This window comes from Contarinia nasturtii, unplaced genomic scaffold, assembly GCF_009176525.2.
Source record: "Contarinia nasturtii isolate CC-2019 unplaced genomic scaffold, AAFC_CNas_1.1 Cnas_scaffold_285, whole genome shotgun sequence".
NCBI classification, from domain to species: Eukaryota; Metazoa; Arthropoda; class Insecta; order Diptera; family Cecidomyiidae; genus Contarinia; species Contarinia nasturtii.
In genome coordinates this window covers 5529586-5546453 of record NW_022197640.1, presented here as the reverse complement: position 1 = coordinate 5546453, position 16868 = coordinate 5529586, and the positions used below count along the sequence as shown (strand labels likewise).

The following is a 16868-nucleotide window of genomic DNA, read 5'->3' as shown; positions in this document are numbered from 1 at the left end:
TCTTTCGGTCGGTTGTTATTCGTATGTCGCCTGACTTTTTGTTGGATAGTCCTCATCTCGGTTTTTTTTCCTATTTACTGCATGTTATTGCATTACGCTGGGCGAGGGAGAAAGAGAAAGAGTGAAAGAGAGAGAGAGAGAGAGAGAGAAAAAAAAAGCTTTCAAAATACAATCAAGTCGAATGAAAGTTTTTCCATTCATAGGTGCCACTTCAAAAACTGTGCGTATATGTATGCGAACGAACGACAGACAAAAATAATACAAAGTAATGGAATATATCGAAGAACAGCATCAGCGATCGTTAACTGTTTCAATATTTCTTCAACATTTTATCTACATCGCTGTCTCTCTCACTCCATTTCTCTTCCGCTTCCATTTGATTCAACGATATTCGGCACACTGGAATCGCAATGAATTGTTATCAATATTGGATAAATAATATTTATTAAATTGGGCTCGAAATAGCTATGATTCAATACGGCGAGAAAAAAAACTTTAATTCGAAAAATTTTCTAGCAATCTAGCAAAATTGAATAAATGGTGATTTCATTCTTTATGGTATTCCAATAAAATGTCTGATATGCGCGATGTTGTTTTTCTTTTCGATCATGTTCTACAAAAGTGATGAGAACATTTATGGGATGCACATCAATGGGTTTTTCCGTAATCGGTGGATCTCAGTCGATATACGAAAACGTGTTGAGTTTGTTAATGGAAAATCAATCCACAATAATTTCCGATGTTATCTACATTAGTGATGGCAGTTGCTCCCACTCTCTTTCTCTGTCTTTCTCTCTTCACAACCGCATCGTTTTTCACTTACAATTTTGCCACACTCTTTGCTATTTTAAATGGTGTCCGCTTTTATATTTTTCGGAGAGAAAAGAACGATTTCAATTAAAACTCAATCACATCCGCAGCAAAATGTTATATCCTTTGTTTCAGTACTGCTGCAAAAAAAACGTTCAACATCGAACATCCAGTCAACTTGTAGTTAGTACAATCGCATGTTTATCAATTCAATACATTCATGTACAATGTTCGTGGGAGTCAAAATTCCAAACATACACACTCTGCGAATGATGACAGACGATGATTTTCGAGCAAAAAAAAAAATATGGAAACCATAATCATTGAATAGATGTATTGTAAAAACATTTTTCCAGTTCGTTTCACATTTCGATAACAAACATGCGAGGGCGAAAAAATAACCGAAAAAAAGCGTATATCGCTTATTGCATTCATTGCGCTATTTGATAGATATCGTGTTGAATTCATCGCCATCATATTATACATATTGGGATATTTTTGAAATAAAAAAAAATCCCATGTTTTGGATGGAAACAAAAATAACTTGAAAATTTTACACGTAGCAAATGCTCAAAGCGTCCTTAAATATCTGCTTGTTTGTGATCAGCATCAATAATGGAAGCCAGAAACCAAATACTATGTCGTCGTCTACAGGCACCAGTACCGCACCACAACATAAATGCTTATTGTGTGCATGCATTTGTTTGTATGTTGACCAGTAAAAAGATGTGTAAGCTGAATAGAAATGAAGAATGCCACAATAATTCGGTATTGGATAGAAAAAGATGATGAAAGATGTATGAAAAATAGAAAAGGAAAACAGAAGAAAGAAGGATAATGCGAAGCGCACAAACGAGCGCATTGTATTTTAGCTGTCATATTAGCCATTTGGAAAATTGAGATCAAAATTCTTGATAAGCATGATAAAGTCGAAAATAAGGATACTTGATGCTTTATTCAACGCAGTACATTATGCAAATGTGAATATAACTGCAGCAAAGATTCCACAAAAGTAATAGCCCAGACACTTTTCTTTCGGTTTCTTTTTTTGGTTTGTGTGCCTTTTCTCCCCCACAATCTGTCCCTTTCTCTGCTGTATGAAATTGGATAGCGCTTTTCATCGTTTGAATACGACAAATAACATCGTTCCAAGCTAGCTATTCGCCACTATCGCGATTCATATATTCGGTTTTTTTCTCGCTCTCTCTTTTCTGCGTCTACTGTACAAGAGAGTTACACGATCTTTTGAGCGAATATTTGGTTTAAAAACACTTCTGCGATTCCATCTCTCCTTCTCATTGTCACCATTATTTCCGCTTTTCTCAAGTGGCTGAATCAATGCGGTGAAGCCGCAAAGTAACGAAATTGAGCAAAGCATGAGGAAAAGAATACAATGATGACACAACAAATGGAGCGTACACTTGAAAATGGTTTTCTATCATCTATTTTATGGTCGTGTGATTTTTTGCCGATATTGATTTGAATTATTGTGAAAGACCCAATGAATCATTGACAATGATTGCCCCCAACATCATCATTCACACCAGAAGTGTGCAGAAAATCACAGTGAATGGAACTCATTTAAACAAATTGACAAATCATACTTGTTCACTACATTGTTGCATTCAACTTCTCAAATAAGGTTTATCTCATCGAGCCACATTTTTGTGATAAAAGTAGTGAAAATTGTTTGAGAAGAGGTTTAAAGTGATTTTGATAGCGAAAAAAGCAAAAGACTTCATAATATGACAGACTGCTTTTTGACAGGATTAACATAGATTTAAGGCGAGACACAATCACAAATTTTATTAATAGTCATTAAAATTCTGATCTTGATATGTTCATTCAAAAACAAGCGAAAATGATTAAGTGTGACGAAAAAGAAAATGCGAAGAAACTTAGTAAAATGGGTCAAAATTCAGTTGATTTATATTTAGCGAAAATGCGCAGAGAAGCCACCAGACGAATTTTAGTGACATTTTTATTTGGGCACTAGATTTTTTTCCCATGGGTCACACTCGTTAAATTGATAACTTGACACATTGACTAAGGTCAGGTGTCAAAACAGAAAACAAGTGTTGTGTGTTATTGATTGGACTCTTGATCCTTTCACCGAACGTTTGTCTCTGTATATATATGTTTTTTCTCTGTCTCCTTTCGCTTACTAAGCCACCAGCTGAATCTCATCAATTATTCGGCTTGGCCCGAATAACTGGCTCAGAGTAAAATATTTACAAACCGAGCAACCAAGTCTATATTAAATGAATACTATTTGATCAAAATTTTGTCTATAGATTTATTTCGTCAATTCATTACCACAACGTTTAAAAAAAAAACCAAATTCGATCCGCAATAAATCATGTTTTGACTGTACAATTTTTTATTCTATAAACTATTATGTTGTTTTAAATAAGCGTGTTTTTGTTCGTGTGACAATCATTTAGCGTAAATATATGAAGTCAAATTGAATAATGTGTAAAAATAAGTGATTTGCGTTTAAAATTAGCCGAACGAATAGAAAAAAAGAGAGAATGTGAATAGAGGTATATTGAAATAGAGTGTTTCGAATGTAATATTTTGTAAAGGGATAGATAAAAGCGAACTTGCTTACGCACGCTGCTATTTTTGTAAAGTGGATCGAATGCATCTATCTTAAGCGAACGAGTGAGATCTTGTTGTTTTGCATAACGGTTTAGGTGTTTGCCCCTTTCATGCATTCACAATACACATAAGATATGCATCGTTCAAATGTGTTTTCTATTCTTTGTTCTCCTTGGTCATCGGAAATAGAACCGAGAAATATAAATAAAACATTTTACATTGCAGCAAATTCTAAAAATACAAATTGGACGCAATTACATTTCTGATGCATTCAATTCATTCTATGTTTCTTTCATTGTTATTTGGGATGCAGTTGGTTTGATTTACGGTACAGCCATTTGTGCTGTAATTTTTTAATGGAGAAATAAATAAACGGAATCATGTGCATTTCTTTTTTGTTATTGAATTTATCAATGAAGATTGAAAGGCGGCGACGATTCTGGGGGCAAATTATTACTTATTGTAGTAATACGCTGCGCTTTTTTTATAATATCGATAATGAATGAGGACTTAAGAGCATTAGAGGCTCAATGATGATAACAAAAATAATAATCGATTTTTGATTTCAGCAATCCTTTTTGGGTGTGTCATTAAAACCAATTTGAAATTCTGAATGTACCAAAACATTAAAAAAAAGAACATTTCCACTTCAAATATTTCCTCAGCATTCCTCAGAGCAACAGTTTACCCCTTGTACAGAGCACATGCTTATTAAAATGAAATGTGCACGGATTAACTTGAAATGATTCGGGAAGTGTTTGTTGGACCGGAACAAATCGATTTCAATCAGCAGCAGTGGTGCTGGCCAAGGATACCGTTTTCGTTCATTAAACAGTAATAAACTTAGAGACCAATTAAAATGTTATAGTCATTTACTGCACTGCATTCTTTACGGAGTAATTTAATGCTTATGGTGTCGTTCATACATTTCATTGAATTGTAATTCCTTTTATGTTCATCTTAAATTGATCTGATTTAATTCGTTGTCATAATTCATGCTGGATAGATTCGGCGATATACGAAAATCGGCTGCAACATATTTCCGTTGTATGGTACCTTCGTGTTGTCGTTATTTGTGTAAAATTTTAAGTGAGACCGGTTCGAGTTTGACTTGCGATCGGTTCGGTATGTATTTTGGTATTCATTTAATGTGGTTCATTTCTTCATTTAGAAATGCAATGACTATTGCTAATTTGCGTTGTTTTTCAATGGGCAATTTGATTTTCGCAAGATTTGCTCGACATTTTTTTTTTTGTTCGCACAGAAAAAGAAAACTGAGAAATTGTGGTACGAAAATTATTTTTATGCGGCATGATGTCAATGCATACAACAAAAAATGCAAATGCAAACGCGTTGCTTACGTCAATGGATTCTGCAACAAATTATAAACAGTGATGTGTGCCGACGTCTGTTTCTGATAGGGCCAATTCTCGTGGGTTAAAACTAGGTCCGTTAAAAAATAGCTAAAGAAGAAAAAAAAATTGCGCATACACAACTTAAATTTAAAAAAACGGACGAACGAACGAGAAAAAAATAGGAGAGTAACGAACAGATGGTACAACGGGCTTATTCCGTTGATTAAATCAAAATTGCAATGCTGAGTGCAGACAGATGTTTCTGACCTTTGAATAAAATTAAAATGAACCACACGTTCGGCATAGCCGAAACAAAGTAGAAAAACATACAACAAGTGTGTCCCATGGGATATATTTGAAATTGTTGGTGTATTGTCTGCGCAGCCAAAAACTTCATAATGAATATTTGTATTTAGTCGATTCGCAATAGTTGCGTGATAACGTGCGATCCTTCTTTTGACAACACACACACACTCTATCTTTCTCTTTCCTATCTCCTTCTAAGTCTCTCTGATCTTTTTTCACTGCCTTTTTTCACTCACTCGCTCGCCCGGCTAATAATAGTTTCAGAACATATTTGAAATTAAAAGCGCTCAACAAAAATAAATTCAACACCTAAAATTAGATTTTCGAAGCGACACACGAAATGATATACATTTATTTGAATGTTTTTTGTCGGTGTGTGTGTGTGTGCAAGTGTGCATTAAATTGAAATTCAAAATTGTTACAAATCGACCAATGTTGCCGTTATCGCGTGAATGTGTCCATACACAATGTGAACAAACACAAAAGTGCTGACGATTTCCTCTGGAGAAATCAACGGATGCACTTACAATGCAATTGAAAAGGACGATAAAACACTGAATTGAAAACTTTTTACACTTGATAATTGGCTGGTTCGCAGAAATACTTTTGCCAACAATCAATTAAGTTCACGTTCAAAACTTGTTCGATCTTCAATCTTTTCTATCGTTGTACTTTCGTTCATTCCTTAAACTCTTACAGCAGAGTGATATATGAGATTCATGCAAATTTTTATGTTAAATGCATCCAAAATACGTTGTTCAATCCATGTGACAGCCTTAAAGACTGATTAACTATTAATTGCTTTTTGCAACTGGTAGAATGATTCTTAGTAGTTTTGATTCTGGCCACCACTCATTAACAAAATGATAAGTGATATGCGGTGGTAACAACTAGAAAATTCAACGTTATTATTTTAACGAACATAATTTCCATAATATAATATTCAATGACAAAATCACAGTGTGCTGAATTTTGAATGTTTCATGCATAAATTGTTAATTTATTCCAAAATTTCTCATTTTATTTACAGCTGATTGGATGGCAGGAGGTTCCAAGACCCAATAGCCGGACTGAGATTGTGCAAGCGATGCGAAGAATACGTGTAAGTAGTAAGAAATAAGGCCATTTATATTTTCGTTGGGATTCCTCAATTTATTCTAATAAGTTTTCGTGATTTCATTTGTGTCGCATCAAATCTTTTGCATTTTTTTTCTCTCGAATGTATGCGTGCTCAAATGTTGAGTGCGTATGAAAAACAGCCGTTCACATAATATAAACTTTTTGAAGAGACGACGACGACGACGACGAAAAAAGAGTGTTTCGAAATACAAAATTGTTGAAAAATTGTACACGAAAATAAAAACTTTTAAATAAAATGACATGAAGCCGACATTCAATTTTCCTTTCCAGTTAATTCGGTTAAGGTACAAGCGATGCTATTCATGAAAGAGAACTGCCGCAAAAAGCACAAATTAGTGATCAAACGTGATAACCAGACTTCTGGAAAGCTGAACACTCTCTCTCCCATTCACCTTCTCTCTGTGTCTGTCCCATACACACATGCACACACAATTCTAATCACTTCGATGCGCGCTTCTACTCAAACTTTACTGGTTTTACTTCTATGCATACACATACTCTGTCTCAGTGTGAATGAATTGTAAACGAAGTATTTTATAGCAATTAACTTTTAATTGCTTATCAAGAATACTTAATTTTCGCTATAAGAACCAAGCATTAAAGCTGTTATAGACAAACAAATGTCGAAAATCGAATAAAATGCTTTTATTTTATGTGCCGTCATCGTCGTCACTGTCACCGCCACTGATATACCCAACATTGTCACCGAACCGCTTGGCTATGAAGTATCTGCACAAATCATTCGGCATAAATGTAAAATCATGAGCCAAAGTAAAATAAAACGATACAGTTTGAATGTTTCTTCTCACTGTTTTCCATAAAAATTACAAAATTGTATTGCAAAATGTACGAATTTCAAATTGGATAACACACACACACTTGCTGGTGTGTAATCAATTCGAGTGATGTCAAGTTTAATCAACTCATTTATATTCAACAGAGATAAATTCCAGTGCGTTTCGTTTTTTGTCGGTGTTACTTTCACTCCTTCGTCAATTCTATCCATATAAACTTTTATCGATGCTATTCGTTTGTTTGCTGAAAGGCTTTACTCCTGTTCGAATGGCGAACGAACGTGAAGGTTAGAAGGAGGCAATGGGTAATAAAAACACATTAAAGAAATTCATTTGTAATAATTCACTTAACGTGAGACTACTTGGTAGAAAGAAAAAAAAATAATGTGTTGCCTCCTAAAGTACACCCAAATGCAACATTTTACGTTTTCCATGTCGGCAAAATTTCACGATATTTGATATTCGTGCGAATGATGAATACGCGACAAAATCTTTCACGATTAATCCAAGAACAAATACGCCGAAACTCATGCAAATATTCAGGTGCTGTTGAAAAAGAGATTTTTGTTTTGCAACAAACTCGTCTTACATACGCTCTTTGCTACTCTTTTTGGCCCACTCTGTCTCTGTCTCTGCCTTTGTCTCTCTCTCCCTCGCTTTGTGTTTTATGTTTCAGTGTCAATTTCCAAGTTAAGGCGCTTAATAAGTTTACGACAAATGTGCAACATGATATTTGTTGACAATTGTTTACGTGCAATTAATATAGAAACATGGCCCTAACGTTAAATCCATAATTGTATTCAGTAGCGATTTATGCACACATACACACACATACACGAAGGATTACCAGACAAAAGCAACGAAACAAAAATGAAAATTTATAATTGTAAATTGCGGCTAAAGCAAATTTATTAAGAAAAAGAAACGTCTTCGCATTCATGTACACATGTACGTTAGTGTATTTCTTTATTTGTTTATGACGGCGGCAATGTTGCTCAAAATCCGGATTAGTGTGCACACAATAACAGCTGAATTTAACCAAGCGCTTACGAATTTCTTTGATGGCTCGTCATTCATTGCACAAATGATACAAGCAATTATATAAACCGTATAAAACATATTCTTCATCCAGAGTGCTTTTGTATGCATTTCATTCATTTATTGATATTTGAATCCAATTCGGTTCTTTATCTTTTTCATTAGCGAATTAGTGTAAAATAAATCCCATTTAGAAAGACGTTACATGACAATCTAATTGGAATCACATTGTCTGCTCGACTGAAAATAATCAAAAAGCATCCTAACATGTTTTCCGCATGTATATTCACAAACATTTAACCAAACTAAAGCTTAATTTAGATCTCTACCACGTGATTAAGGTAGAAATTGTTACGACATTTTATTATTTATGCCGCATAGAGACATTGTAACACGAGACACGTTTAAAATAAAATATTACACATTGGATTTTGAATTCGGCTTAGTAACTTACACCACGAATGCAGCCAAATTATTTTATGCATTCCAAATTGAACAAAATGAATAGTTGTATTTGAATTAATTAGAAGTTGTGGTTGGATTTCGGAAAATATTTCCAAAATGCTTGATGTTTGAAATGCGATTACATTACGGTAATATTTGAATAAAATTATTTAAATTATGTTGTGTAGTGAACGATATAGAATGGTGCGTTGAACTACATTGAATGGTTTCACACGTTGAAAATGTATCATAATCAGAATAATTGCAAATTCAATGGATCCCGATTTTAAATTGAATGAATCGATTAACGAGAAATCTGTCTTTTTTTTTGTTCAAATCGAAAATATATAATCAAAATGTGTACACATCAAATAAATGGCAATATACTCGTGAATAAAAGACCTTTTGTGCTAGGGCATTGAAGTTGTTGCTATGAAACGTGTACATGAAATGGAAAGAAGAGCGCAAAAAAAGCAAACAAATCGAATTCGTAGTAATTTTAGCTTTTTTATTTATTTTCAATTTTCCAGTATGAATGCAAAGTACAAAATCTGAAAAAGCGTAAAGTAACACTCCAGGTATCGGTGGATGGCGTCAAAGTTTCGCTGAAAAAGAAAAAACGAAAGGTAAGTTCACACACAAATATAGTTTATCAATAAAAAAAAATATATGTTTGAAAATGTGCACTCCATCAACGATCCGCGTGACTTTCATTGCAACGATACAGCCAATGATACAATGGATGGAAGTCTGATTTAATTTCATCGAAATTTTCATTTGTCCCATTTATTTATTTCATTTGATTTCGTCTCTATATTTTCAATGTAGAAAAAGCAATGGTCTGACGATGATGACATAGAGCTAACGAATCATCCGATTTATAGGATTTTTTACGTTTCACACGATAGCAGCGATCTCAAAATATTTAGTTATATTGCAAGAGATGGCAGTACGGATACGTTCAAATGCTCCGTGTTCAAAAGCAACAAAAAGGTAAGTTCCGAATTTTCGATTAAATACGGAAGAAAATATTTTTGAAAAATGTTCGTCACGAAAAAAACTTGGATTCAACCAAGTGACCAAAATTGATATGGTCAATTTGGAAGCGACAAATGGAAACACGACACACACACGCAGTCACTCTGTGTGTATGAGCGAGAAAAATAATAGAGCCGAAATAAAATACAGAAGAAAATCCACTCTTATTTTAACCTAATTCAGTTGAATTGTTGGCCGATTTTTTTTATATACACAGATTGTAGAAATTTATGACCACTGAATCTGTGCCTTACGTTTATTTGGGAGTTGCATCATTACTCATTTCACTTTAACAAATTCACGTCGCTCGCAGTTTTCACATGGTTTCATGGTTTTCTGTAGTGGTTTCACCCGATTTTTTCTTCCTATTTTAATAGAAAAAACACACAATTTTGCATTCTTGCTACCACGACATATGGATTTAGTGAGAAAAAACCTTGGTTCGCCTATGGCATCGTCATTGTTATTCATAGTGTGTTTTTTTTTTGTTTTTCATATCTGTTGAGTAAACCATAAAACCAAACAAAATACGTGCACTTTGTAGATTTAAGTTTTTTTTCAGTAGGATGTAGGAATGCTTTCATTTGTATTATCCGGTTGCCTCATCAAATTTTATCAATTTTTTTCACCGTAATTGAGTTGATACATTTCGACAATCGCTACAAAGGCAATAATTTTACCTGCATCCTGCAAAGTGTGTATTTTTCTAGTTACTCTACAGGACAGTACCAAAACCGAAAACGAAAATAAAGAGTAAATCATATTAATTACAAGTTATTTACTTTTTATGGAAAAAACAACACAAAATGAATATTTAGATCAATATCAACATCATTATCCTAACCATTTATCAAACCATCAGATACTTGAGTACTTTTTTTTGGGGGAGGTTGGATTGCTGTAGTAAACAAAACATTATGTTGAAATTGCGTTCCAAATGAGACAGCACACGCATTATTTCGTCATCGTCTATCTTCGTTTTGCTTGAGCGTTCACTGAGCGTTTCATTGGGGATCACATTTACCATTGAAATATCGACTGAAAAATACTTGAGGAAATGTTTTAAGAATGATTTTTTTGGGCAAAAGCCGAGAACCGAACATTATTTAACATTTATATAAATACATATCTTGCCATCCAAAGAAATGGTGTAAACAAACAGCCCAGCTAGAGTAGTATGCCCGTCAAGACACACGATAAAGATTTACACAAGACTACCAAATCATTTGGTCAAAATTATGTAGATGCTGAACATTGAATTGCATCTGTGTATAGTCATGAACCGTAAAAACGATGTACTATCTCAATTGGCTTAATTGATGTTTTCTCACCGTAACGTTTCTGCGATTTTTTTTTTCGTTCTTCTCATTTAAAATTACTTTTTCCTCCTTTACGGTCGACGGAAGACCATGTAAGAAAATATGATGAGGGGATGAGACATTTACGAAGTGAGTTTATTTAATCATTACTGAAAATTCAGTGCAAGTAGTCGCAAGGACATAAACGAAATAAATGCTGTACATTTTATTTGTCATTGTCGAAAGGCTCCGAGAAGTAAGGTTCGCGGAAATGTTTTATTATGTCGATGGGAAGAGGAAGAGAACGAAAAATAAGTGACAGAAGACCAGTGAATCTATTTTATTATCATTTTGAATTGTTTCACGTGCTTCATTTGATTGCGAAAAAAAGGTAGAAAGGTTACACAATCCAATTCAATGTTTGATACTATCCATCGATATACTATGAGCGAAATAAAATGCTACCAAGCGCCCCTATTTCGATACGCAATAGCGAAAATATTTAAAACACGAATTGAATCTTTGAAGCAGTATTTTTCCAAGAACGTTGAACATTAACGAGTTGCTTACTCGCTCTTCGTAATATATTGCTTTCGCATTCATACACTATAGTGTATACAATATAATGCTATATAGCATGTATACGAATTGCGCACAAAGCTCTTCAGTTTGAACACCTTTAATTAGCACTAGATTTGGAATTTGTTATTCGGAAATTGCAAATTCATATAACATTCAGTGATAAATGTGCGTATTGAATGAATGGAGGAAGGAACGGCCAGAAGGTGTGCCACTTTTATTCTGCAATGCATTACTTCCATTGACATTCCAAATATTCATTTATTGAATAAAGTAAATCCTCTTATAGTTTTCGTTTTGGTTTCATTTTGATAATGAACAAATCCAGACGATGGCAACAAATTTTCGGTGACTTTCAACTAAAAACTACTCGGCACTACAAAACCGTCTATATTATCGACGCAAACCTATTTCAAGAAATTGCGTATGGCATGAGAGTGAGAATAAATAGAGACATTTCAACACATCATGACACATGATCCATTAAAGTGTCTATGATGTATTCTTTGTTCAAATGAACACTTACAAGAAGAGCGATGAAAAAGCGAAGAATAAAAAACGCAAACATATTTATGGCATTTGGTTTTATTACATCTGCGCCCATTTGACTGATGCCAATTAAATCATCGTAAATGCTAAGTTCTGAAAATGAAAGCAAAAAATTAAACATTGTCTAGCGAAATTAATGATGTCTCGATGGAATGATTTTGTTTACAATTCGCATTGCCATGTGTTTATTAGAATATCAATTAATAGTCGCCTCATTCAATTTTGCGATGTTCATCAATGATGTATTTGATGTTTGTAATCAATTTGATTGGGCATTGAAAATATTGAATTAAATTCGAAATTAGTTAAATCACAAGTCGCTTTCCATCCGAAATTTAACCTTTAATTTCATCTAATTTGTAATTTATCTAAAACAAATACTTTTTTTAATGATTTTTCACATCACAAATAAACGAAGTCATAAAAAAGCGAACACTGCTCCGTCTACAAAATGGGGACCAAGCCAATTTCAAGTAAATTTTATATATACACCATTTTAACTATAAACTATTCTGCGTCATGTAATTATATGAAAACATTGTTCATGGATTAGTTACTGATGTTGATTTGTCAAAATGAAAATTGTGTGAAAATAAACAACGATCGAATGAAGACCCGAGCGCCGGGATAACGCAACGCGACAAAAGTCCAATTGGGATTCGCTATTCATCACCGTCCATGTGGTCTAAGAAAAGCATTTTGATTTTTCGGTTTTACTTTGGCGCTTTCCGTTTGAATGTTTAATTTTTCGCTTCGAATTTTCCCCACCTCTTATATTTCCGTCTGTTTTTCATTCTCACTATCATTCAAATGTATATAAAAATAATATATTTGTGACTTTCGCTGAACCGGCCTTTGAAAATTTATTACATTTGATAAACATTTTCCCCAACACTCCGGATAATTCAAGCATAAAGCAACCAAATCTGGCGAAAATTCGATTATGATCAGGTTGAACTTTGATATATTTTTGTAATATTACATTAAGACTATAATGCAGAAAGCATCAATTCCAACCACAAAACGATCAACGCATTTAATAGAGCGTTTACAATTCGTTGACCATTCGTACGTATATGAATGACAAACACCAAGCAGAAAAATGATCATGCCACAAATCAACGTCGTTCTGCTCGTGGATCAGAATCGAGTGTGTGTGTGTATCACAAATAGAAATCCGAAAGTCGTACATTCACACACAGTCAATTGACTCAAGAAATAATTATTTTGTATTGCCAAAGCGATTTTCATCTCCTTTTTTTTCTTCGTTGAATGTGTATGAACAGCTGTGTGATTAACATTTTGTCGAGTGAAAAACCGACGCGCTGAACAACCGAACACAACATTTCGCTTTGTGCTCTGTTCGGTGTAACTTAAATTCGCATCTCGTTTATTTCGCTCGAAGCGCGCTGGATTAATTGTTGTATTTTTCGTGAGTAGTGTGTGCGCTTCAAAAAGCAAACAATTCGCAAACACACAAGAAATTAAAAAAAAAAAAAAAAACATTATAAAACAAAAACAAACGAAATCAATTTTTTTAATGTTGTTGCAAGTTGAATGTAAACGAACATCATCAAGAGAAGAAAAAAAGAAGTTTGCTATCAGTGAGAAAAACCAGGAGAAATCACGATATTTCTTCGCAAAAGTTTTCATTTTGGGTTGAAAATGCGACAAATAAACGCTTGAAACAGTGAACCTTGTGTATTTTGCTACATAAAATTGAAAATTGTTGTATTTTCTCCTTTTTTGTGATGTCGTAACATGAAACAAGTACATTCTTCAATTTCATTGCGAAATACCAACCGATGCTGACACATTCACATTGCTAGGAAAACTTTAAAGGAAAACCTTTAATTTCGAAATGCAGTCTCTGCATTATGCAGATAATATTGAATAAAAAAAACATAAGAAGAAAAAAGAACGGCAACGTGCAAAAGCTTTTAAGAGGAATTAGCCCAGAACTCAAGCCGAAACATAACTTATATTATTGTTGTAACTAAAGCATAAACAACAACCGTCGATTTTTAACGGCAAATCGTAAAAGTCAAAAGCACAAACAAAATCTTACACTATTTTCTCATCGTATGATATATGCTCTGGTTCTGTTCTGTTCCAAATGACGCGGTTCGTTTGTGTTTGTCACCGTGCAGTTTGTAACTTTTTGTTATTTGCTTTATTTGTTGTTCCTTTTTTTTTAAATTCTCTTTCAACGACGGGAAAGCGTCATAGATGAAACGAGCGCGAAAAATAAAAGATACGAAAGAAAAATAACGTTTTAAATAATCCAAATATTCCGCGTGACTTTGAAAAATGTGATGATGCAAATTAAGAAAGCGACAAGAAAATTTAAACGAAAATCATATGACTGAATTTGTTTTTTAAATTATTTTTCATCTCTTTTTGAAATAACATTTTGACGAAAACATGCAATACAAAACGTTTCGAATAAACAAATTATCTTGTCATTATTATACTCATTTCGTTAATTCTTTTAGTTCTATCTATCTCAAACATGAATCGATGATCATTTTAAAAAAATCTTACATTTGTGACAACACAAACAAAATCATTGATTTCTTTCAAAAATCGTAATCACTTTTTTCTCGCACATTTGTCGCATATCCAAGTGACGGCATTGAAAATGAACTTCAAGCTTCGCAAATAGCAAACCGATTTTCTGAGTGAAAAGCCATATACATAACAAATAAATTTTCCCACCACTTGTGAAACAAAATCTATTGGAAATCATACAGTAAAAGGAATTGCAATGTAAACAAGATGCTTTGCATCGCTTGTCAAATGCGCGTCAATGAAATATATATTTTTCAATAAATTTCCGTCCGCCGTCCGACGAAAGCTAACGAAAAAATAAATAAATAAAACAGTTTAGACGAAAAAGTCATAAAAATGCACTAATAATCGTTTAAATGCCATGTGCCACACATAGGTAATCATAAATTTAATGCGATTTTATTCCTCTGTCGTTTGCTCTTTGGTGCTGTGATATCTTCAAGAAAGAAAAAAAAACGTTTTCGTTCATGTGAAATATGAACCATTTTTAAAACGATCAAAATAAAGAAGCTTAGAAAAAGCGTTTCGCTTCTTATTTCTCAGAAAATATGTAACGATTTTGGTGCAGTGTGCGTTGTGAACATTTTGTTTGAAGAAGAACACAAATTGAGCATTGTAAAAAACGAAAGGAGCAAAAAAAAAAATAAGTAGAAAACACATCAAAATTAAATCACAAGCGACATGAAGTTTTGTGTGACAAAAAGTTTCATGCTGCAGTTAAAATGTTTGACCAAATGGTCATAATCATGACTAGCTGGTTTGCTTACAGCATGCCTTTGTTATTTGTTCCATGAAGAAATGCGACCACATTTGGGAGAAATAAAAACAACCATTCCAATTTTACAAGTTTGGCCAAACAATCCACCGGGGAGCACTTTGTTTTTATTCGATTTTATCACATTTTTCACTGTTCAAGTTACACCTTTTTAATGTGCAGTGCGTTTTACTCTTGCCAAAAAATTTTTGTCGTAGACAAACATAACAAAAACTCAACAAAAACAACACACTTGTGGATAATTTGTTTTTTTCTTTCAAAAAACCAAAAAGAAACAATCAATAAAAATTCAAAAACCATTTTTGTGAAGTGTTTGGTGTGAAAACCATCGTATCCATGTCATGAAATGTTGAATGTCAAACAGTGTTGATGACGCATAAAATAAATTGAACACAAACAGCATTTTGGAAAAAAGATGGCAAACATGTTAAACCATAACGATCCATCACTATTTACAAAATCGCCGAAAATTCATCGGCGTAAAATCGATTTTACTGACAAAGAGTATCAGCCAAGTGTGATAGATAGAGCTCGACTGACATTGTTTAATTTAACTGACATATGGAAATCGAAAATTGATTCAAACAAAGTGAATAAATCGTATGACCCACCAAACGCAGCAAATCGTAAAGCGCTCGATGTGCTAACGGTTTGGACGCGACATCGTCGATCGCCATCTGCCGAACCGACCTATTCCACAAAATCTCATAAACGAAGTTTATTCATTGAAAATGACAATGATGAATGCTATTGGCACATCGATAACAAATCGTATGCGGCCAAAATTCCAAATGGAAAAAATAAATCAAAGTGTCATGATACAGCCGATAAAGTGAAATCAAAGCAAAAATTAAACAAAGAATCAAAATTGCATGGTCACCGACGATCTTATGATGGTGACTTGAATCAACTGGTATATGATGTAAAAAATGATGTGCAATTACCGAAACTACGGCATCGACGCGGATCGTGGGGAAATTTAGCGTTCGAGTATCAATGTTATGCCAACAAAATGCATACAAATGATCGGAAACGGGAAAAATTAATTGAAAATGATCAAAATCATGGAAAGAGACGATTGAAGTTTAAAAAAAATAAGACATGCGACGATCTTTATGCCAATGAAATTAATAAAGAGAAACCAATTAAAGTTTTAAAACGGCAAACATCTGTTTTGCCAATTATCACAATAAACGATTGTGGTGACGGTGATACGAACAAATTGAAGGGCGACGAAAAACAAAGTGATGCATCAAAGGATGTAACGATAAAACCAAAGAAAAAACTTTCATTCCGCGAACCAGTCATTTTTAATGAAAAACTTAAAGAATTACGCTCAAGACATGCGCCGAAAAATAAAAGCAGCTCAGAAGATGATGAGAATGTTAACGTCTCAAATGAAATAATGGATGACAGTCAAGTACCGTTTGAGGTATAAAATCAATGGACACTTTTATGTCTATTAGGTCATTTCTAATTTCGACACCGACCAATTTCAATGTTTTCTTTTGCCTTTAAACCAAACATTTTTGATGATTTAAATTATATTTTAACCATTTCTAGTGAAATT

General features: G+C 33.6%; 1 protein-coding gene across 5 annotated transcripts in view; it reads left to right on the top strand.

Moving 5' to 3' along the window:
• Positions 1-16868, top strand: part of LOC116337455 (capon-like protein) — a 95218-nt gene that overhangs the window by 65174 nt on the left and 13176 nt on the right. For 3 of the 5 annotated variants that reach the window (XM_031762041.1, XM_031762038.1, XM_031762039.1), the window contains exons 3-5: positions 6103-6174; positions 9019-9114; positions 9317-9481. In XM_031762041.1, coding sequence (XP_031617901.1) covers positions 6103-6174; positions 9019-9114; positions 9317-9481 — 333 coding nt within the window. Of the gene's footprint in view, positions 1-6102; positions 6175-9018; positions 9115-9316; positions 9482-14378; positions 16731-16868 lie in introns of those variants that run through there. The other 2 variants (XM_031762037.1, XM_031762040.1) reach the window with 2 other exon arrangements.